Here is a 23,634-nt window from a genome sequence, read left to right as displayed (position 1 = left end):
CAGGGGTGTCAAACATGGGCCAAAAACCAGCCCACTAGACTCTAGCTAGAGCAGGGGGGTCAAACTCATTTTAGTTCAGGGGCCACATACAGCCCAGTTTGATGTCAAGGGGGCCAGACCAATGACAATTTACATTTAGTGACTGGACATTTCTTAAGAAAAAGAAATGCAATTTCTGTTTAGTTCTAGGTCTGAGTCTTGTTTTACATCCACAATTTTTACTAAATCTATGTGAACCCTGAGAATAGCAATTACTTTTATTGGAAAAATTGCATTTTACGTCTTCAATGTAATTTTTGCAATTCGCAAATTCATCCCGCGGGCCAGATTAGACCCTCTGGCGGGCCGATTTTGGCCCCCGGGCCGTATGTTTGACACGTATGAGCTAGAGGGTCCAATCAGGTCTGCGGATTCATTTGCAAAGCGCGAAAACTACTTAGAAGACATTTCACTACAATTTTCCAATAAAATGAACTGCTATTCATAATCTGAATAAGCTGTTTTAATAAGAGTTGTGGACATAACGCGACGCTAAGACCCAGAGCTAAACAGTAGATGGCAGCATAATTGAACTAATATTTCTTAATAAATTTCAGCTTGTTCTTTAAATGTTTTGTAAAAGGATAGATCATTAAATTTAAACATTTTTATAATATACTAAGGGAAAATCTGTCGTTACCTATTGGTTATTATTCGGTTACTGGTCCGGGCCCCTTGAAGGAGGCTTTATAGTGTGTAGTTATTATAAACTAAAGCATATATAACAATTGTCATTAACACACACTGCATGTACTTCTTTGCACCAAAACAAAAAAGGAAACCGTTATTTATAGGTTATTATGTTATAATTATGTTACTGGTCCGGGCCGCTTCAGATCAAACTGGGCTGCATGTGTGGCCCCCTGAACTACAAATGTGTTTGACAGCCCTGTCTGTTACTGATGTAGTAACCACAAATAACCACCAGAGGACAGCATGGCACCGTGAAGCAGATGTCAGTGTGACTTCAGCACGTCTGGAGTTCAACGAAAGCTCAGCAGCTCAACTTCATTTGGAAGTTTTTATGCGCGTTTAGAAGAAACATTCACACTCCAAGAAAACAAATTCAACACAAGACAAGACAAAAGTGCCTGTACATTGGTGCTGCAACACTGAAATTGTTGTTTGATATTAATAAAGTATCTATCTATCTATCTATCTATCTATCTATCTATCTATCTATCTATCTATCTACCTATCTATCTATCCAAGTTAGTACCCTGTTTGTTTGTTTTATAAATTTGTATTTTTAGCTTTAGCACAAATAGAAGGCTGGCAGCAGTGTTGAGATTCTTACAAATTTAAAGGCTGCTGCTGAAAGGCTGTGCAGATTGATTTTTTGGTTCGCCGCTTTACCTCTTTATAAGAAAAGCACGCGCTCATTTTGCCTGTTCTCTACAACAGACTGGTGCAGACACGTCTATCCCTTCCTTGCGTCTTCCCGCCACCAACGCGTACGAGCCTGTCTTCTGCACGTCACAGTTTCCTACGTCCGATGCTGACGTAGTCGCTCACATGCAGGTCGACTGGTGACTGTACGGCGTGTGAAAGGTGTACACGGGAGTGTGAATGGTTGTTTGTCTCTTATGGGTCAACCGTGTGAAGGACCGGCGACCTCTCGACCAACGCCAAACTCATTGTAGTTCAGTGGGCCACATACAGACACAAGTTGATCTCAAAACAGTGCAACCTCAAGTGGACAACATAGGAATAGCAGTTACTTTAGTGTAAAATTTATTGTTATTATCTTCTGTGTCATTTTCGCACTTTGCAAATTCATCCCACGAGCCAGATTGGCCTGTAAGCAGGTATAGACATAAGATAGATGGATGGATGGATGGATGGATAAATGAATAGCATGTACAGCCAACTGCATCCTCAGTTAATCAGTTCATCTCAGACAGTGCAGCACGCGTGCCGCTCTGATATAACGCTGATTATCTCGTACAAACACAGCGCTATGTGCCGCAAATTGGACGGTGAGTGAGCGGTCAGTCTCACCCACTGTGTTGGAAGAGAGACAAATGAACTTAGGGAGCTGGACGTGAACCAGATCTTTACGGCCAGATGAGTGGGTTGGATCGCGTCCAAGGTTGATGGGCTGCCCGCAGTCAGCGGCGGCGATTATCTACCAACAGTTGCCCGAGGAGGGACAAATGAGGATCCGGGGAGATGCCGAACAAGTGCGGCCTGGTGGCACCAGCTCGCGACTGATGGGACTTAAATGATTATCTGCTAACATCTGTGCGCGAGACATTACACGGCGCCTTCAGGGTCAAGACATTTCGGAGACATACGAAGCTCCTCCAGTAACATTTCACTTGGATGTGCACAGAACCAGCAGGGCTATCTATAAAACAGATACACCTGGTCTTGATTTTACCTTGAGCCTTGAGTTTACTGCACTGACATGATGACCAGGACTAAGTTGTAATTGACATGACTGCAAGATACACTTGCCAGATGAACATAAATATGAACCATATTTGACTTCGAACAAATGCTGCATGTCTCCCGTGCAACGCAGTCTTACATCTCTTTGCACCACTCGGGGAAAATAAGGGTTCCCTTTTTGCCAGGGCAGTGAATTCAAAGCCCAGCACAGATAGAGTAACGGATACATGAAGCAGAACGCTGAAAGGGAGGATAATCCATCAAGGAGGGCAGGACTGGTCCGTATTCATCTCTGAACATGAGCGAAGAGAGAAAGACAGACCGGAGAGAGAGAGAGCAAGAGAGAGAAAGTACTGCCACAGAGGAATTCCTGGGAGGTCAAAGGTGGTGACCCTGAGCTCTGCATGCACATTCTGCCCCCTCCTCCCCCGCCCCCACCACCAAAAGCTGGGTTACAGACCACCCACCCAGCCAGACACAAACAGTGTGTCTGACCTTCACACATGAGGCTCTAATTAGAGAGAATATAGAGATCAGTCTAGTCAGAGTCAGGACAGTAGAAACTCTGCATGCTCAAATCAAGCATCCAGCTCTGTACCAAGGTCCAAAAATGTTATACTACCACCAAAAAAAGAAAAAAAAAGAAACTCAAAGTTACCTTTCATTATTGACCACCTGCTTAATGAAAACCCACACCTTCCAAACTCCAGACTCCCATATTTTCCTTATTTTCTCACACAGGTACACCCTACATATTCTCACGTGGAAAATCACTTCTAATTCCACAAGTGGAGAAAGTCATTTTCATGCCTCTCTCGCGGCAAACATCTTGACCTATCGTAACGGGACGACTCAGGTGGAACTAATGACATCTATAATGGCGGCATTTCTTCTAGGTCATGGGGCGGTGTGGAGGGAAGGGGGGGCCATCATGCCAGTGAGAACGGTAGACAACACAACACCAGACACCAGCACATTATTAGTGATGCAAGATACAGGATGGCATGATGACTAATATCTTCAGGTTTGTAGATGATTACAGATGATAGAGGGATGAGCGAGCAAGCACAGGTGAAACAGTTCACTACTGGGGTAAAAACTGAATTATTATTGTCCAGAGACAAATATTCTATCTCTGTACATGTAGTATTTGAAGGAATACTTGCCAGACAAAAATGTGTACATATGCAAATCTTGTATATTTTTTTTCTTATACTGTTGTATTTTATGTATTTATTCATATCATTATTAATATTATTATAAACTTCTAAAGAAAAGAAGAATTTTTAGGGTAAAGAACTTATTTTTCTTTAATGTTTTTATTTAAAAACACAAATGCACACTACACTGAAGCACTAATTAATTAATTATGTGGGATTATTGTATGCCATTTCTTTTGCTTATAGCTATCTTACACCTATTTAATTTTTTTTTTTTTAACTAGTGTTTTTCGAAGTCTATCTAAGTCTAACTTCTTGGAAGATCAAACTGGTCGATTTTGTATTTTTATGAGCCTACATTTCTATTTTATCAAGATAAACTGACCAAGAAAACTACCGTTTTTTTGTATTTATGCTTGTATTTGATAGCAGTAGTGGATATATATATGTATATACTGTATATGTTTCATATCATCTTTTGTATATTTTACATATATCTTTATACATTCTACATCACTATCTCTTTCATTTTTTTTTTACCCTTTTTGCTGAGTGTTATTCCTCCCATCTCAAGATTCAAGATTTCTTTATTGTCAATTTCCCGATACGTTCACGGAAAAAACATTTCTCTCTCTCTCACATAAGAATAAAAAAAAAAAAATCTAAATGGATAAAATGTGAAGGAATACAGCAAGATGAAAACAGATACAAAACAAACATTCTGGATATAGAAAAATGTAGTAAATAAATGGAAATCAGCCTATGTACAACAGTGCAATGCAGCTTGGGTTTACCCAGTAAGGTGCAAAGGTGCAGTAAGGTGCAGATAACTGTCAGGCTAGAGTCCTTGTGTCTTTTTCTATTAGGAAGGCAGGTGAGGTAGAGTCTCTGTCTCTGTAAAATAATGCTGCTGATACCAAATCTATCTACCTACATATCCACCCCAGTGAAATGTTGGGACAGTATTAAGTGATCAGAAAACCACCCAAGTTACATTTGCTCCCTCGCAGATGAATCCCTCAATCCAAGCATAAGCACCAGCTCCGACCCCAGTCCCGTCTGTACCCCACCCCGTCTCGTCCACATTCCCTTCCCCACTCTCCGCCTTCATCCCAACGCTGACCCCAGCCTCCATCTCGCCCAGCGCTCTAATAAAACCCCCGGTCCAACCCTTAGATGCTCTCCAACCCCCGGTCACAGCCGAGCAGATTGGGGTCACCTCCAGGCAGGGGTCAAACGGATCAGAACCAGAGCCAAGTGGATCAGCTGTCTCCCCGCTGTGACTGGGTGGAATGCGTTCGGTAAGCCCCGGCTATCCTGTCTGGGTTTCAGCAGATGGACGCTCATGTCACAGACACAGCGGCTGTCGGTGAAATGGCATTATTTATCTCCCCGGCAGCCTCCGGCTCTCTCCCGAGGACAGATCAGCTCACATGTGCACCGGCTTACTCTTCATAGCAGGGACACACTCGAAATAAACAGGCGTCTCTGTAGAGAGAAAATGGGTCTGTGCACCATGCAGGGCCTGTACGCAGCTGTAATGAACTCCTTCAAAACTGGTCTGTAGGACACCATTTTCAAATGGGTCTACTCTAAAGAAGCTCTTCAGAGATTTTAGAAAAAAAAATGTTTTAACTGTGTAGAACAGGATTGTAGAGTTAGACTGTTTTCCATCTATTCTGTGTTCAGGATTTTTGGCAGTACAGAAATCATAGAAATTGATGCCTGCAGTTTGATAGCTAGCGATGCCTTTGTCCCACAAATGCATTGTCCCTGGTTGCCAGAATTTGCAGGACTGGTCCGTCTCCTCAAATAACCTGCATTAGTGAGGATCACCGTCAACATCTGCAAAGACCATTTTACACCAGCTCGTTTTAAAAGCTTTAATCGGAGATAACTGGGATTCTGTTGTTACTAGTGAATGTGACAGAACAAACTGTCTCCACCCCTGGTCTTCCTCTTAACCACCAACATAAGCAGCCACAGATGACGGTTCATGCCCTCACTGAGCGTAAAATGTCTGGAAGTGAAATTAAAAAGTGAAAGAACACCAAACAAATCTGCTCGATTTGATCAAGTATGCACACATATAAGGAATTTGTTCTTCTCACTTTACCCGTCCATTCGAATAAACAGCGAGTGCACACTTGAAGCAGTGGGCAGAAACCAGTTTAAGGGTTAGGTGCCTCGCTCAAGGAAGTGTCAGCACTGGTCCGAGTGTTTGTAAGAGGGAATTCAAACCAGTGAACTTCCACTTCATGCCTACTCCTCTAAACCCTAGGGATGTCCCGATTGGTACCGGGAGATTGGTATCCTATCCAGGAATTTCCAAAATGATTGGATTGGTATCGGGCTTCAGCCACACCTGATGTTTTGTAGTCATTTAGTTTAGGCCTGTCATAAACCATCGTACGTCTTCTTTGCTGCCTAGTGTCAAAGAAACCAAAAATCAAAGAAGAAGAAGAAGTAGAAGCAAAATCATGTACCTACTGTATGGAAGTACTTTCAAACAGTTGGTTGGTCAAACAGCAATTTGTAATTTATGCAACGTGGCTTTTTGGCGAGGTGGAAGTAGGTGATCATTATTCAGTACTGTCAGCTTGATTCAATCAAGTTCATCAACCTCGTTGTAGGTGACAGTTGGCAGCTAGTGGACGGTCCAGGTTCTGGAAATGTTCCACGGAAAAATAAGACAAATACCGCATATGGACAGAGCAAGCTCTTCGTCAATGATGCCACCATCTAGGTTCACCCAAGTCCAGAACTTGGTTGGTACATTGAAACCCCAACTCCTCCACCAGTGCTTTAGAACTGAAGAAGCTACTTGGAATGTTAAACGTCTTCAAGAAACTCTACAAGTCCAGTTGCCATTCTTTAACGTCTTTGGATATAACTCCTGCCTACTTTGAGTAGCTAAGCCTACTGCCGCTCCTTGTCGCTGGATTGCTGGTAGTAGCTTCCTGTTTGGAGGCCCCTATGCACAGGAAACAGACATCTCTCTCCGAGTGTCAAGTTTCCTCATTCTGCCGAAGCCGTCGTAAAAGAAACAACCCATTAATAATAACATACACGCAAATTTAACCACAAAGCCATGCAGCGCAATAACAGAGAGTTTTGATAGATGGTGTGTACGCTACACTGAAGGGAAACTGTGCTGTTGTCATATATAGCCATTAATCAGACTACAGATACCGTGATAAGAAACATGCAAACATCTTAATTGCAGTAATGCCTCACCCTGATTTATGACCACAATCAGATTATTATGATCATGCAAATTTAGCAAAATTAATTTTAAATTATTTTTTGGTAAATAAGAAGCCTTACGTACAAACATAAGCTATCATGTTATCCACGGCTGTCAGAGCGTTCATATTTCACCAGAAACAACAGCCGCTTCACTCCGACTAATGTAAGGAGGCGTATCGTTGTCTTTTAAGTAGAAATGCGCACAAACACACACACACACATCTGCGCACAAACACATCTCTGCCCGACAGGCTATTTCCTGCAGATAGACCTGTCCATATTCATACAGTTCTTCCGGTGTATGCAATCTTTTGTGTGGTGACAGCTAGTTAACCAGCTACCGGTGAGCCAGGCCTCACGCGCTTCAATTTTAATTCGCACGGACATGTGTTGGTGTGTGTGTGTGCGAGACATGAAGACACGTTAACGCCGATCCGAGAGACAAAACGCTGACCTGACCGCTCAGACTGTTCAACCGCAGCTACGCCGTCACTAAAGAACCCAGCGTGCGTCTGAAAACAAACACTATGACTAAATAAAGTGCTGTAGGAACGGCGATAAGCCCAAGGAAAACTCACGGTCTTAATACTGTCAGGGAAAATAACACCGTGGAGGTGTGGTATTAGAGGGGAACTGACACCGTGAAAAATGTGGTTTAAATTAAGCACTCCAAGAGAGAAGCTATTTGAGGATTTATTTATTTATTTATCTATTTTTCCACACCTCCGTCGCCCTGCGCAAGCAATCGGAGTTTAACCGTTAATGGGTGCATCAGTGATGAGGCTTGCTACAGAACTGTGCAAGCTGAGTTTTTTCCTGTATATGCAAGGAAACGCTGATAAAAGCTCGTAACACTTAAGGGGGGTAAATATAGTCTGGATCTGTCTAGCAGGACTGGAAGCTAATTATCAGGGTCGACGACAACCGCCGTGAATCATCTGCGGAGCCGTAATTAACGCTCTGGAAGGGGAAGAAAAATCACACCTGGAAAATGTTTTAATTCCCAAATGATGCGTGCAATATTTAAAGCACCTGCAAAGCCTTGAGGAAGCAACAAGCTTCATGAGAATGGTTTTAAAAGCCAGCTTGTATGTCAATACCTACACTGATCAGGCATAACATTATGACCACCTTCCTAATATTGTGTAGGTCTCCCTTGAGGGGACTCATCAGAGAATGGACATGGGCCTTCTGAGTGTCCTGTATTGTCTGGGAACAGAATGTTGTTAGTGGGGGGGGCCTTTGAGGAGAGGGGCCTCTGTGGATCATTCCACAGATATTTGATCAGTTTGGGATCTAGTGAATTTGGAGGCCAGGTCAACACCTTGTGCTGTTCATCATGTTTTTTTTTAGTTGTTCCTAACGCGTTTTTGTGTGTGTGCCTGTGCTGCCATCAAGTAGTGTCATTGCTATGGGGTGGGGCTGCCTGGTCTGGTCTAGGTGGGTGCTACATGTCTAAGTAACACCCACACCGATGAATGCCAGGTCCAAAAGTTTCCCAGCAGAACACTGAATTGTCACAAGATGGATGATTGGTTATTTAGTTCTCCTGTCAGTGGTCATAATGTTCTGCCTGATCAGTGTATCTAAAGCTAAATGTCATTCTCCCACTGTAGTCCTTTTTAACCAGTCTGCAAAGAAACAAAATTCAGCAGCCTCAGGTACGTCTTCATTTGAATAATTCATTTGCATCGTTAAAATCCTCCAATATCCAAGAACATGTACTTCTGCAGACGTCCCAGAGGTTGCACAGTCATCACTGAACAGATACGAACTTACTTGATGCATGTCTGTAACACTGCACCCCAATGAATGGGACGGACAATCTGAAGACACGATGCAAATACGAAAAAGACAAGGCTAAATCCCAAGGTTTTTAATCATTCTGACACCATAACACAATGTTTTCTGTTCTGAAATGCTAAAATGAACTAATTAGCCAGCAATTAGTAATTGATGATGTGTGTATTGATCAGTTCAGATGCAATATTCTTAGTGTGTTTCCCTCTTTTATTTTTAAAAGGTCCGGTCACTTTTGTTTGCCTCGTGTTTCCAGTTTTATTTTGAAAATGATCCCTTACCTGTGTCTGTCAGTTTCACTTTCTGTCTATGTCGTTTTACCTCCCTTGTCATTGCTCTCATCTGTATTACCATGTCCTTTGTCTGTGCTCTCCTCCCCTCATGGTCCACATGTTTCTTGTTATCCCATCAGCCCTTGTGCATCTATAGCCCTGTCTTTCTCCTTGTCAAGTCGTCTACTGAGCGACCTGCACGTTGGCCTGTTGTCACTGCTTCAATTCCCAGATTCTATGTGCCTTGGTTTAGAATACCTTTTGGATTATCCTGATCATCTTCTGTTGGATTACCCTCATTCACTGAACCTACATTGCCACTTGAAAGTTTCTGCGCCCGTTAGGATTTTCTACATTTTTGCATGAAAGAGTCCTGAAAGCGGACAAATAGAACCCAATCAAACAGATGAAACAGAAATATTGTACTTTGGTATTTGTCTATTCAATAAAATTCGAATGAGAGTTGCAAAAGTATGCGAACCCTTATTTTCAGTATCTGCTGTGACCCTCTCGTACACCATTAACAGCAGCTGAACATTTTCGGTAACCGCCGATCAGTAATCTAAAGTGGTTTGGAGGATTTTTATCCCATTCCTCATGGGCTGATGTTTTCAGACATAAATATGCAAAATGCTGAAAATCCTGAAGGTTGAAATAAACTTTTAAGCACCACTACATGTTTTGGATTTTCCCTGTTTGTCACTGCAAAGCATTTTCTTCCCAAGTCCTGAATCTACAGGAAATGATGACTAGAGTATTTGCCCTTTACTTCCACTAAGAATCCTGTACCGAGCAGCACACGCATCACATTTCTCTTGTTTTTCCAGACTAATGCAAATGTCCCATTACGCAGAAGCTTCGGCTAACCCGAGAAAAACTCCAGGTCATCTAGTGACATTCCAGCTATGCAGGACGTCGTGCTCAGCGTGCCGACTCAACTCCTGGCAGGGTGCCTCTCAAACAGTGATGGAGGCTGACCTTTCTCTTCCTCTCTTCAAACAACATGGCCTTTAAGATGCCTCTGACTCCGCATAATTCATTGATGGTGCCCTTCACATGAGTCTCTGAGGCTGTGCATCCAAACTCTGACCTGTCTGACAGCCCGCCAGCACACTCAGGGCTGCAGACCCGAGCGGGCAGGATGGATGGAAATGTCAACATCGGGCCAAGTCTGACAGGTAAGCTTGTTTTGTGATCCACGCGCAGCCTCGCCAAATAACATACCTCCGCATTTTCATATTCATTTGTCTCGTCCCTCTGGCCGGCTGACAGCTGAATACACACACACACACACAAAATACTGAGTGTGATTTGGATGAGAAATAGCAAAAGGCTCCCTGGCCCGAATGAATATATTAGTGTTGTGATACAAACAACGGTATATTTGAATAAAATATCAGGGGGAAATAGCTGCGATAGCACAGAAACTTATGTTGAGGTTAAATTTCGGATAAAGTTTGTTTTGCAGGTGATAAACAAACTTGCTTTTTCCTTTTTCTAGCTCCGAAAGACTGGCTCTTTCAATTAAGATAAGAATGTACAAAGCAGCATCTGGGGAACTTGTGTCATTAATTAAAATAGGTCCAAAGAGGTCAGAATGGTTGTGAACCAGATTGCTTATGTTGTAACCAGAGGGCCATGGCACAATGTAATAGATAAATAATAGAAAAAATAATTAAAAATACACTCACATTGGGCATGAACACTAGGTTTTGGTAAATGCATGAAAACATACCAGTGAAAAGAAATTTCTTAACATTCAGCTAAAAGCAAAGAATGAACAGAATGTCCGAAGATGCATACTTTAAATAGGTATTAAATAATGGTGATATAAAACACAGTTTATTCCAAAGCCAAAAGTCAGGGGGTTTAAATGTTTAGCTAGATAAAGGTCGGATAGAATCTATAGAATAATGGTTGAAACAGATACACACATTGGCTAAAAGCAATGGCTATGGTTAAATAGTGAAAAAGTCAGGTTGGTGCACCAGGCCACATAGAGTGCCAAAGAAAGATTCTTGAGACTTCCTTTTTTGATGAAGCTTATGGTTAGTTTTGGCTCAGGTGACACTGAATTGTCTCTTAGTTATGGTGCGACAGGCCTGGGCTGCTGGGGGATAATGCACTGAGCACCTATCCTCTACTCTCTTTTCTCTTGCAATGAGCACCTATCCTCTACTCTCTTTTCTCTTGCAACAAGCACCTCTACTCTCTCTTCTCTTGCAATGAGCACCTGTCCTCTACTCTCTTCTCTCTTGCACTGAACACCTATCCTCTACTGTCTTTTCTCTTGCACCGAGCACCTATCCTCTACTCTCTCTTCTCTTGCAATGAGCACCTATCCTCTACTCTCTTTTCTCTTGCACTGAACACCTATCCTCTACTGTCTTTTCTCTTGCAACGAGCACACAGAGATAAAGGTACGCTGAAAGTAGTAGTGGTAGTACTTGCAGTATCATAGCCGTTGCAAAATAAACCTCCTGAACTTCAGCACATTGACTTGATCTCCATAAACATGAGCACAGCTGCCTCCGGCTGCAGATCTGTGCTGCTGCGGTTGCAAATTTGCAACTCTGCGTGTTCCAGACAACAGTTTGATTCCCGGAGACGTCAAGTCCGTTCATTTGAATCACAACACTTTAAAGACTGTGCAGCACTGCATGTAGACCCTTCCACTTGGATATGGACACAAACCCCCCAATAATCCCTTAAAGGGAGGAGAAAAGGAGCGGGGGATCTCTCCTCCGGGACAGACAGGAAATACACACATAGTGCCCCTGCACACAATAGCTATGGCTCAAAAATGGCTTCGTAGTCCCTAAATCAAACAACTTCTGCTCTTAAAAAGTGGACCTTTTCTATTCTATCTCATGTGCAAAGACTCTTTCTTTGGCACTCTTTGCGTGCATCCAGTTCTCTGATAGACCTCCACGATGGCGCCAGAAACTAAAGAAAAGAAAGAGGGAGCAAAGTGGAAAGCCTCTGTGGGGAAGCAGTGTGCAGCTGAGCCTCATCATCAGTCTGGCCAGCAGCCATCCCACTGTTGGGCCTATTTCCCCTCTCTTCCCATCACGTAGTGTCTTTGTGTCTGAGAGGCAAGCCTGGATCACTGAGGGCTGGAGCCTCTTACAGAAGCCCCACTTTTCCCTTCTGGCGTGAAACACAATCAATAAGAGGCATTTTCCCTTCATCTCCCTCTCCTGATAGCTTCGTGAGAGACCCCCTGCCTGCGGGGGGCTTCCTCCACCTGTCCTCAAAGCCTTCATCCCAAATCCATCCTTTCTCAGATACGTATCTTTAGCCTTCAGCCCAGAGGCCAAACAGCAGCGAGCATGCTTTGTCTCCATGCTTGACTTCTTCCCTGGTCGAACCCATTTCATACTCTGAAGTCTGTAATTTTCTGCATTAATTATTCAGGCCCTTGCAGCCTGTGAATATAAATCCATTATGTCTGCCCTGCTACACTGTTACTTCGATTAAGAGACAGGGGATGAAATTATACAGAGAGATGGCAGATTAGCTGGTTAAAGGATTCATGAGACCCCCACATTATTTTAAAATATTTATGCCAGCCATCTAATGTAGAGAACACACACATATATGTAATTACTTAACATCTGCTGCAGTATTGTTCACCTGTCAAGTGCCATCAAGGGCTTCCAGAGATGTTTCAGTTATTCCGGTGGAATCGAGGCTCACGCTGTGGTCCAATTTTTCAGCGATGCATTTATGCTGCAAAATCTGTTTCACCTCACTGACATGATTGGAAACCGGGAAGGGCTTGGAAGCGGTCCACGTTGGAAACGGACTCAGGACTCAGATGGAGACACCTGGTCAGCAGTGAAGCGAGGCCACCAGCGTTACTTTTGTTAACAAAGACATTCGTCAAAGACCATTTTTTCCTGCGACTAAGAAGAGACGTTGACGAGCTTAAACTAATATCTGATGATAGAAAGTATGACGAAATGTCTTCCTTTTTCCGCTGACGAGACTAAAATGTTATTTGATACGGGCTTCATACGGGCTAACTGTCTTTCAAAATGTGGGTCCCTGCCATGTGAATGGATAAGGGACGTTTGCCTATCTGATATCAAGCAGGTTTTCTTCTTCTTCTGGGATTTTTGGCAGTTTTGACACTACTGAGTGTACTACTGCCCTGCGCCAGGTTATGATTAATCAAAATGCTGCAGTGAGAGCATTGACAGGAATTACCATGAGAGATCATATTACTCCAGTTTTAGCTTCTCTTCATTGGCTCCCTGACAATATCCGATATAGAACTGAAAATCCTCCTCCTTGCATACAAGGCTCTTTAAAGGCATATATCCATTGTATCTTAAAGACAATCATTGAACCATATCATCCCAACAGATCAGAAAGAGTAGAATGGGAGGTAGAGCCTTTAGCTACCACGACCCTCTCCTGTGGAACCAGCTCCCAGATTGGGTTCGGGAGACAGAAACCCCCTCTACTTTAACGTTAGGCTTAAAACTTTCTTTTTTGATGAAGCTTATAGTTAGTTTTGGCTCAGGTGACACTGAATCGTCTCTTAGTTATGGTGCGACAGGCCTGGGCTGCTGGTCGATAATGCACTGAGCACCTATCCTCTACTCTCTTTTCTCTTGCACTGAACACCTATCCTCTACTCTCTTTTCTCTTGCACTGAACACCTATCCTCTACTCTCTTTTCTCTTGCAGCGAGCACCTATTCTCTACTCTCTTTTCTCCTGCAACGAGCACCTTTCCTCTAATTTCTTCTCCCCTACTAATCATGCATCATGTGCTACTACTTTCTCTTTTTCTGTCTCTACCTGGCTGGCCTCAAGCAGATGGGTACCCCCATATGAGCTGGGTTCTGGTCTTCCTGTTAAAAGGGAGTTTTTCCTCGCCACCGTTGCCTTAGTGCTTGCTCTGGGGGTCTCAGGCCAGTTTTGCAAATGTTCTTGAGTCAATTTGTATAGCTAAATACAATTCAATTGAAATTGAATTAAATTGAAAGGGAACTTGATAGTATTATTACAAACTATTTTGGCTTCAGTTCTGAAATTTTGACATTTATATTTACTCTAATCTAAAACTTTCAACTGATGCACTCACCCTGTTCTTACAGTTAATGAAGGGGAAATACAGGAGATCCCGCAGATGCGATGCATGGCGGGAGGATTTTTTCACAAATCACACACACACACACCGAGACACGGCAACATCAGTGACTCACCAGGAATATCCTCTCCAGCTGGTCCTGGATGTCCTTCATCCCCGGAAAGGCAGCCACTCCTTGGATCATCTCAATGAAAATACAGCCCACTCCCCTAGAAGAGAGAATAATCTATTCAACACTGGCTCAGGGTCAAATGTACGTTTGAATTTGTCCTGGAACGTTTTTTTTGCTGATTCGCTAGAAGTGTAAAAAGCTCAGCAGAAATGTAACAATGACCGGTTTGCTCTTTGTGCACATCTGAATACAGTTTGCAAAGTCTTTCGCCGCCGTAGCAATCGTTAGAGTAAACTTCATTCTGAGAAAGTATTGACTTCTGTTCTGCCTGTTGGACTGTAAAAGTTGGTAGAAAATCTTTAAATATGACGTCCATTTCATTCAAGGGTGAATGAACAAGGTGTTGTGTGTGTGTGTGTGTGTGTGTGTGTGTGCCATCAGCAGTCGTTTGTCTAGAGGCTATTGTTTTCTGACAGGTCCACGTCCTCGGCTCAGTGCACACTCCTTCACTGAACAGGAACACCAGGAGCAAGAGAGAGAGAGACAGAAAGAGAGAGAGATTACCAGAAATTCATCCTTCAAAACTTCCATTTTACGGAATGAAAATGCTTCATCTCCCTGACACGGTGTTAACCTCACCGTACAGCAGAGTGTAGAGAACCGTTGTGTTAGCCGAGGAGAATGTGTGAGTATAGGCAGAGGTCAGCTTAGGAAAAAAATAAAAATAAAAATCCATCTGTAGGTTTTCACTCATTCGTCATTTGTTCTGAAATTGGATGATATTGTTAAAAAAAATAGTGCTGACTTTGAAGTAGTTTCCTCTCTACCAACCCTGTCTTCCAGAAATTATGTTTCTACACAAGCAAACTTTAATGGCAAATACCTTCTGAAGAAAAACTAAGTGAGATTATGCCAGAACTTGGTTAATTAACATTTCTGGCGAGCCTAAAATACATTGTGCATGATTTGTTCTCTTAAACAGAGTAAACCAGGTCAGATTTGTAGATATTTCACTTGCATATACGAGGGGATTGTATGGACGAGTCGACTAGTCACTGCCGTACCATGGCGCTTTAAGTATCGAGTCGACTAGTCATTGATCACGTGACAACAACAACATGGACGCCTCTAAGAAGACAGGTGAGGAGCCCAGTGGGTCGTTGCAGCAAACTAGCAGCGGTTCATCAAGTGTGTGGAAATACTTCACTAAAGATGAAGCCCATACTACCGTGACATGTCAGTCCTGAAATACAACTAAAGTACTACTACTACAATGCATCTGAAAAGGCATCCGCTAACGCTAGCAGAGGAACGGTCCAAATCCTCTGGACAGCAGTCAGTTAACAACTTCACCAAATGCCCTGTGGTAACAGAGAGAAGGAGGCTGCACATCAACTATTTACTGGTGAATTTCATCAAAGTTAAAGTCAATGTTATTAGACCTTTAGCTACAGTACATGGAGAAGTCTTCAGAGAAGTACCCGGCTACACTATCCCATCTAACAAGACACTGTGGAGTACTATTAAATGCTATTGATGGTGCTGAGGTGCTGCCTGTTTTTATACAGGCTGTACACATCTGCAGCAAACGGTATAGGACATGAGCTGTCTGTTCTCAGTATATGTATTCAGGTCAAGAATATAGATTTGATTGTTGCAAAGCATTACTTTCTGCTGGGTATTTATTAGCGACGTCATCAGAGAATAGTCAGTGTGGACCAGGCTTTCGTCACATAATAGTCGACTTGAAAAAATGTAACAAGTCATGCAACCAGTATACATGTTTTCATGGTCTGCAAGTAGCGTTTTATACTGTGTCAATACAAACAACAGAGATTAGGGTCAAGAAACAAGACGAAAACTATGTGTCCAGTCCATACGTTTTATGCTCTGTAGTAGCTGTTTTAAAGATCTGCTAATCTCAAAAGAATTCAGATTTACAATTAGCATGACCTTAAACACTATTTGTATTTCCATAATATAAAATTATTTTTTCTGTATCAGGAACAAATCACATATAAAACTGCCTGAGGAATATTTTGCCTTGTTATTATATTATTTATTTAGGGCTGAAGGTATATTGATACTGGAAAACATGGGATGAAGGGAGAAAATAATCAAATTTGATCTAACCTGACCCTTTATATTGTGGAATATATAACATATATCTGCAATATACAATTACATTCAATTTACATAATACAAACTTAAAAAAATAAAATAAAATCACTTTCCACTTGTATACCTGTTGATCAGTGCAATTATTGGCTCTGAGTAAAGCGCAGTGTGAGTCTACAGTATAGTGTTTTAGCACCGCTGTTACTGCAATTAGTGTCGGAGGTGACGGACTGGAGAGCTGGGTAAATCAGTCAGTCAATGGGGCCAGCAGTGCTCCTTAAGTTTTAGTACATAGTAAATTAGCGTCAGTAAATACAACACAGGGCTGTTTGCACAGACAGTTAATGAACCCTCCTGATGGCAGCAGACCCACCGGAGAGGAGAGGAAGCGAGAGTTGCGACGCCACGGGAAAGTGGACGGACGAATGCATCTGAAGGCTTCTCATTAGAAACAACAAACGTGTAATTCTGTCTCGTGACGCCTAAATAACACTGAACACTGCTGACATTCATATTGGTATCTAGCGTTGTCAGTGCACCGGAGGGTTCGCTCCCCGGTGCATGGACCACATTCCTTCCTCAAGTGCCCTTGAGCAAGACAATGAGCTGCTCCCAGTGCTTTGCCCTGGTGTGCGAATGTGTGTGCTTGTGTGAACCATAGACTGTATATAAATATGGACGATGCGTCGCCACTTCCTTGCATTGGCCAAACTGACGTTATTTTCCCGGGGATGTGGACGCCGCCATCTTGCGAGTTTGGAGCCAAAGTCTGATCAGTACGGCCTGAGGGTAGAGCCAGTACGGTCCCATGGGATGCTTTACGGAATGGTTGGCATGGCAACTGGTAGTCGCCATTATGTCACATCCTGTTTCTAACTAAAAACGAAACTTATCCAAACAATTGACACTTGAACATGCACAAACGTTATATTAACTACCTAAAATGACAAAAACCATCCTTGAAAAAAAAAAAAGTTGTGTATTTTAGTGTTTTATTTTGGCCCAAGTCCCGCCCACTAAAATGGAGGAGGTGGAGCTTCTGACCTATACTGCAGCCAGCCACCAGGGGGAGCTCTACTTGCTTTATCTTCACTTAAGAGAAGCCGTTCTGCCGTCCACCTTTATACTGTCTACGGTGTGAATGAGTGGATAGACGTGGCATTGTAACTGTAAAATCGCTTTGACTACCAATAGGCAGAAGCGTGATATATCAATACAAGTCCAGTGTTGGATTAGTTGATGGAGATACCTTTTCTTATGTAAAGAACTGAACATCTATAAAGCTCAGGTAGAGATTACGCTTGGTTTAATATATTGCCAGCATAATCTAACAATAGAATACAATGTGGCACATAGTACTAGTTTTATTATCCTGCAGATATGAAAAGACGGATTAGGTTTTGTTGGTTTGCCAGCTCCATCCTTTCCGATGGAGCTGCCTCGCGGTGTAGCGCAGCACGACTTAACCTTTACATTAATTTGTGCCTGATCACACTTGACTGAGAGCTCGCTGACTGACTGACAAACGGGTGTGAGAGCTCCAGCTCCGTGAAGGTGCTAAGGAAGGTAAAAATAGAGCGGCTCCCTGCCCATCTTCCGTCACGTCCTCGCTCCTCGCAGCCTTTAAGCTCCAGACTCCGGTGATGGATGCTTCTCATGGCAGGAAGATAGATTTGCTCAACCTTTTGGTCCTGCAAGGGATAACTTCCTCACAGTTGACTGCTTTCTAAGTGACCAGGGTGGATTTGCCCACCTGCAAAGACCCTTGAAGCAGACACTATCCTCTGCCTCCCACGCCACCAAACCACCAAACCCCCAAACCCCCAGCTGCTATTTAATTGGATGCTGCAAAAGGCAGCTGGGGTTCTTGGGATTTCTCTGCAGACTGCCTGTCCAGACCAAGACTCAAGGGATCAACACGGTGCGACACTCGAAGATCAAGTCAAGTTTTTTCCTTTCCAGGTTGGTTCTATATCCAGTTCAATGTTTTTCTCCTCCTCAAAATGAAATGGTTCCACAACATCTACTGGAGTGGAGCTTTGTAGAAATGCTGTCATATAACTGAGACCATAAAAGTTTTCAGTTAAAAGAAAAACGTAATGAGAATCTAGATTATGCAAAGATGCAAATATAAACATGTATTCTGAAAGCGCCCCAGGACACCAGGGTTCACAGAGAGACATGCCCAAAAACAGAAGAGTCGTGTTTTGGTTGCAGATATGTGAATCTGGCCCAGTGTTTGTTTTTTTATTATTATTTTTTTAGAGTTGGCTGGCTTCATCATCCAGGTGAGAACTGTGGAATTTGACTTCTGAGTGCAAGTGAAATCTCTAATCTAGAGGAGCCTCCTCCGGGGCACGCTCATTTCCAATTTCCTGTCACAGATAAAATCTTATCTAACAAAAGAGGGAGGGAAAAAAACAAAAACTAAAGATTAATGAGATTAAATTTAATACAAATCCTAATCTATACACCTCTGCGTCAGAGTCCAATAATTAAAATCTCAGCGATCTAAACATTTCAGACTGAAAACAACTTCTTATTAAGAGTCTGCACTATTACTTTTCTGACAGTATCATTCATTAATTTTTTACTTTATTTTCATTTACTTGTATTTCTGCTGCTGTAATTGGCCTGCCATCCTGGAAGCTGGCACAAATTCTCACCTTATTTCTTTGTGCAAGTATTACAGTTCTTGGCGTCTCGATCTGGAAGACCTGATTTGTCCAGCTTTCTGTCTTTATTTAGCCGTGGCTAATTAGCCTTCTGTTTTGCGAGGCCAGCTGTTGCCGTAGGCTGTACCGTAGGCCTTTGAGGAGAGTAATTTCAATCCTGTGTATGTGTTGCACATGTCAGAATTGACAATAAAGCTGACTTTGACTTATTTCTTTAGCATAGCTTTGGCACGCTCTGCAAAAACATGGTTTCTTTGTTAAATATGAAGCAAGACTATGTGTCACCCGTGTTTGTACAGGTAGAATGATGTGGACAGTTTCCAAAATGCTGCAGTGAAAGCGCTGACAGGAACTAGCAAGACAGTAAGTTCATATTTCTTCCCTTTTAAGATTCTCTTCAGCAGCTTCATGTAAGATCTTCAAATATTTTAAAATCCTCTTCCTTACACACATGACCCCTTAATGAACAAGCTCCATCGTACCTTCATGACCTCATTGTTCCATATTACCCAAAATGTGCAGACTTCTTTGTGGTTCCTAAGGTTTTATAAAAAGTAGAATGGGAGGTAGAGCCTCCTGTAGAACCAGATCCCAGATTGGAAGGTTAGGCTTAAGACTAACCTCCCAAGACTTTCCTTTTTGATGAAGCTCATAGTGACGGCTGGCTCAGGCCACTCTGAACCATCCCTTAGTGATACTGCTATAAACCTAGGCTGCTGGGGGATGATGTACTGAGCACCTGTCCTCTACTCTCTTCTCTCTTGCACTGAGCACCTATCCTCTAATTTTTTATCTAATTTCTTCTCTCCTACTAATCATGCATTTGTGTGTATTACTACTGTATAGCACATTAATGACTGCATGTACCTCTCTCCATCTCCCTTTCTCTTTTTCTGTCTCTGTTCAACCAGATCCCATTTTGGGCTCAGGAGTATTGTAATACAATAATCATAGCTTGTTCCCTAATATTGGGTTAATTTTCCGCTTTTTACAATTTGCAGTTCTGTTCGGTGTCAAACTGCATTTCATTGTGTATGTACCTGTACTATATGCAATGACAGTAAAGTTGAATTTAATCTAAGAAAACAACAAAATCTAAAATACTGCGAATGCCAACATCTAGCATGTGGTGCTACGTCAGCTAACACAGCTACAGTCCACAGCTGTCCAGAAAATTATTCCAAGGTGTCGGTCTCTTTTGCATATCAATGAAGACTAACCAATAAAGACCACGGGTAGATAAACATACCTGCAATAAAAATTCTTAATGGCAAATTGTAAACGCTTATTTTGGAGAAAAAAACATCATCTACATATATTCCCCAAATAATTCAGCCCCACTTAAACGTACATGGCTTTGCTAATGTGTCTACTGTGTCGGTTCAGTCAGACGTTCTTCCCACACTGCAGATCCATCTGGGCGAAGTAAATGATAAATGTGTGTTCAGCCTACGAGCTGAAGGAGACAAAATTTAGGACCAATCTGCAGCCCACTCCAGGGAACACAGCCTCAGGTTAGGATAAGCCAGAGATAAGTGGGTTTTAATTGGTTTTTGTCTGCTTCTTGATTTGTCTTCTTGATTTGCTCCCTTTAGCAGAGGCAGCCTCCTACCTTAACGGGACGACACCTGAATAAAGCGATGAGAATTCACATACACACACACACACACACACACACACAGGTCAGAGGGAAGGAGTACCCACCACATGTCCAGGCAGGTGGAGTAGTCCGTGGATCCCAGCAGTACATCTGGAGGCCGGTACCACAGGGTCACCACCTCGTTGGAGTATGTATGGCTGGGGACCGACTTGGCCCTGGCCAGGCCTGGGGGGGAGAAACAGCAACAGCTCGGATTCAGAAAACATTATCATTGAATGACCTTCTAAAAAAAACAAAGCAGAAAACTGGAGAGGAGCAGCAGACATCTGGTTCTACAGACAGTTGTGTACAGAATGTGTAATGAATATGACGGATCTGAAGGTCCTGTATAGAGAAAATAAGCAATAGGGTCATACTAAGAGAGTGGGTTAGAGAGAAGGGAAAATAAATAAATGCACAGATTAAACAAAAGAATAATTAAAAATAAAAATGGGTATATTGAAAATGTAATGTGTGTTAATGACAACAGAGCATCAGAAAGTCAGTATAAGTATTTACAGAGCCGTTATTAAGGAAGCATCAGTGGTTCATAAGATCATTTAGAAAATGTAAGTAAATTACAAGATTAATAAACTATTTAAATGTACATTTATACATCTTATTATTTACACATGTACTTACAGTTACTAAGTGTCTTAATTAATACTTTATAAACATGTAAATACTGTAATTCCTAATTGATTCAGGTAGTTAAAAAACATTTAGTGGTGGTTAGTGAACTCATTTAAAGTGAGGATGATTTACGCCTTGAAGAGACTAAAGACAAATTAGATTTAAAGGTTCCAGTTTTGCAGATGAATCCCACAGGTCAGGTTGGACAGTGCGACCCCTAGTGGACACACTAGGATTAGCAATTACTTCTATAGCTAAAGCTGAAAGAGCTGTCCTGTCCCGTCGAGGACAAGCGGTTACAGTAAATGAATGAATGAATGAGTCACTTTTATTGATTGATTACTTTTAATTGCAGTTACTGCCTTCTGGGTAATTTTCGCACTTTGTAAAATTCATCACCCAGGGCCAGATTGAACCCTGTGGTGGGACATTTTGGCCGTTATGTTCCGTTTTAATAAATCCCCTCAAGGTCCTCACTAGAACTTGACTAGTTGACTCGGGCATAGAGTCGTTTTATAACGATTGTACCGGCAACAACCACTAAAGCGGTTTACATGTGTAGTCAGTTTCTATGGCTTAATTTTGTCAGGAAGAAACCATCGTGATATCTGTAGCCCTGACACCGTCAGAGGTGGTGGTACAGTTGAAGCCTTGGTGGGCTGGAGGTGTTATGTCGGTACGTGACGGACCAGCAGCGGAGCAGAGCAGGAAGGTGGTAGTAATATTCTGGCAAAACAGTGTAGTGCTCAATGCCATCCATCCATCCATCCATCCTTTCTCTACACCGATATAATCAATCTCGTTGTTTAAAGTTTATTTGATGGTGATCTCAAAGGTTTAAACGCTGTGAGGTTGCGGTACCCCTCTTTCCCCTGTACGTCACATCGAAGACATCATCCTAAAAACTCTTGGCAGACCTGTCTTTGGTCTGAATTCTGCACATTCAACCGCGACAAGCCTGAGATTGCCTCTTCAAATGTAAATCATGATGGAAGACCTTTGAGGTTTCAGCACCAAGCCACGTGACGTGAATATCCGTCAGACAAACCCAACGGACACAATCCCTTTCTTCCATCGAGTGAATCGCGCATTATTGGGCACGGCTAATCCTTGCTAATGCTACATGCGTGTCTTTGTGGAAGACACAAGAAAGTGGGAAATTTTAAAAGCTTCTCCGGGGTTTTACTAATAAGTCCACGCGCTTCTCCAGGTCGTCCCAAACCTGTTCTCTCATTTATCTATGCAATGACACAAACCCGCTCCTCCCATAGCGGGAAATGGTAGAAAGCAGAGTGCAGATGCGGTGAGCTTTAATGAGGCTGATGGTATTACCTCTTTGTCTCATCCCAAGTGGTCTGAGGGCTTAATTAAAGCATTTAGCTTTGTAAAAAAAAAAACGACTTCCTGCCCTGCTGCTGGTCCCCCGTGGGAAGGAGGAAGAGGGGCAGAGGGGAGAATGAATGAGATGGAGGGGGTATTTAACATTTCCTTGTGTCGGAACACCCACAGGAGAAAGGAGTTTCAGCTGGCATTCATCACGGCGGAGCACTGCAATTTCCACACACCGATCTAACACAGAATTAACGGCATCGGGCCACTCACACTGAGAGGCTATCATTTCCACAGCGGGCATCCTGTGCGCGCGAGAATGCCAAAGGCGGAGGTGTGGGGGTGTAAGAGGAGACAACATCTACACATAATGAAAGTGCAGTAGTAGGAGGACGGCCTGTTTGTAACATGGAGCGGCAAAGTACCGGTTAGCAACAAAGCATGTGTAGAAGTCGGCAGAAATTAACACAAAACTGTTTAGCTCCGTATGCTAAAGAAAAAAAATAATCAACTGTCCACAAATAAATTAAGAAAGAAAGAAGAAGAAAGTCACACAGGGTAACTCTACCCCATACACTTAGCAACAATCATGAGCTTCACAACCTCGAATATTGGTAGGTGGCAGTTATCATGTATCTGTATTAGGGGTTGCACGACTGGTCGCTGATGACGTCAATAATGAAAACACAGTCGAAAGTAATGCTTTGCAAAAATGAAATCTATATTACTGACCTGAACACATATGCTGAGAACAGACAGCTCATGTGCTACATACTGTGAGCCGCAGATACGTATAGCCTGTATAAAAACAGGCAGCACCTCAGCACCATCAGTAGCATTTAATAGAACTCCACAGCATGTTGTAAGATGCAGTATTTCTCTGAAGCTTTCTCTGTGTACTGCAGCTAAATGCCTAATAATTCACCATCAAATTGTTGATGTTCCTTCTCCCTGTTACCACAGGGCGTTTGGTGAAGTTGTTAACAGTCTGCTGTTGAGAGGATTTGGACCGTTCCTCTGCTAGCGTTAGCGGACGCCTTTTCAGATGAGCGTGCACACAGAAATGCTGAACCAATTTTTCACAACTTCTGATTATACCCCTGTACTAGCC

General features: G+C 42.6%; 1 protein-coding gene across 1 annotated transcript in view; it reads right to left on the bottom strand.

The window, feature by feature from the left end:
• cdk14 (cyclin dependent kinase 14) overlaps positions 1–23,634 on the bottom strand; it is a 214,210-nt gene that overhangs the window by 78,074 nt on the left and 112,502 nt on the right. The window contains exons 9-10 of the mRNA XM_084557761.1: positions 20,627–20,747; positions 14,133–14,226 (exon numbers count right to left, since the gene is read on the bottom strand). Coding sequence (XP_084413887.1) covers positions 14,133–14,226; positions 20,627–20,747 — 215 coding nt within the window. The remainder of the gene's footprint in view (positions 1–14,132; positions 14,227–20,626; positions 20,748–23,634) is intronic.

The sequence above is a fragment of the Chelon labrosus genome (assembly GCF_963514085.1).
Source record: "Chelon labrosus genome assembly, chromosome: 12".
NCBI classification, from domain to species: Eukaryota; Metazoa; Chordata; class Actinopteri; order Mugiliformes; family Mugilidae; genus Chelon; species Chelon labrosus.
Note: the sequence above shows the minus strand (reverse complement) of the source record. Positions and strands in the feature narration are given on the sequence as shown.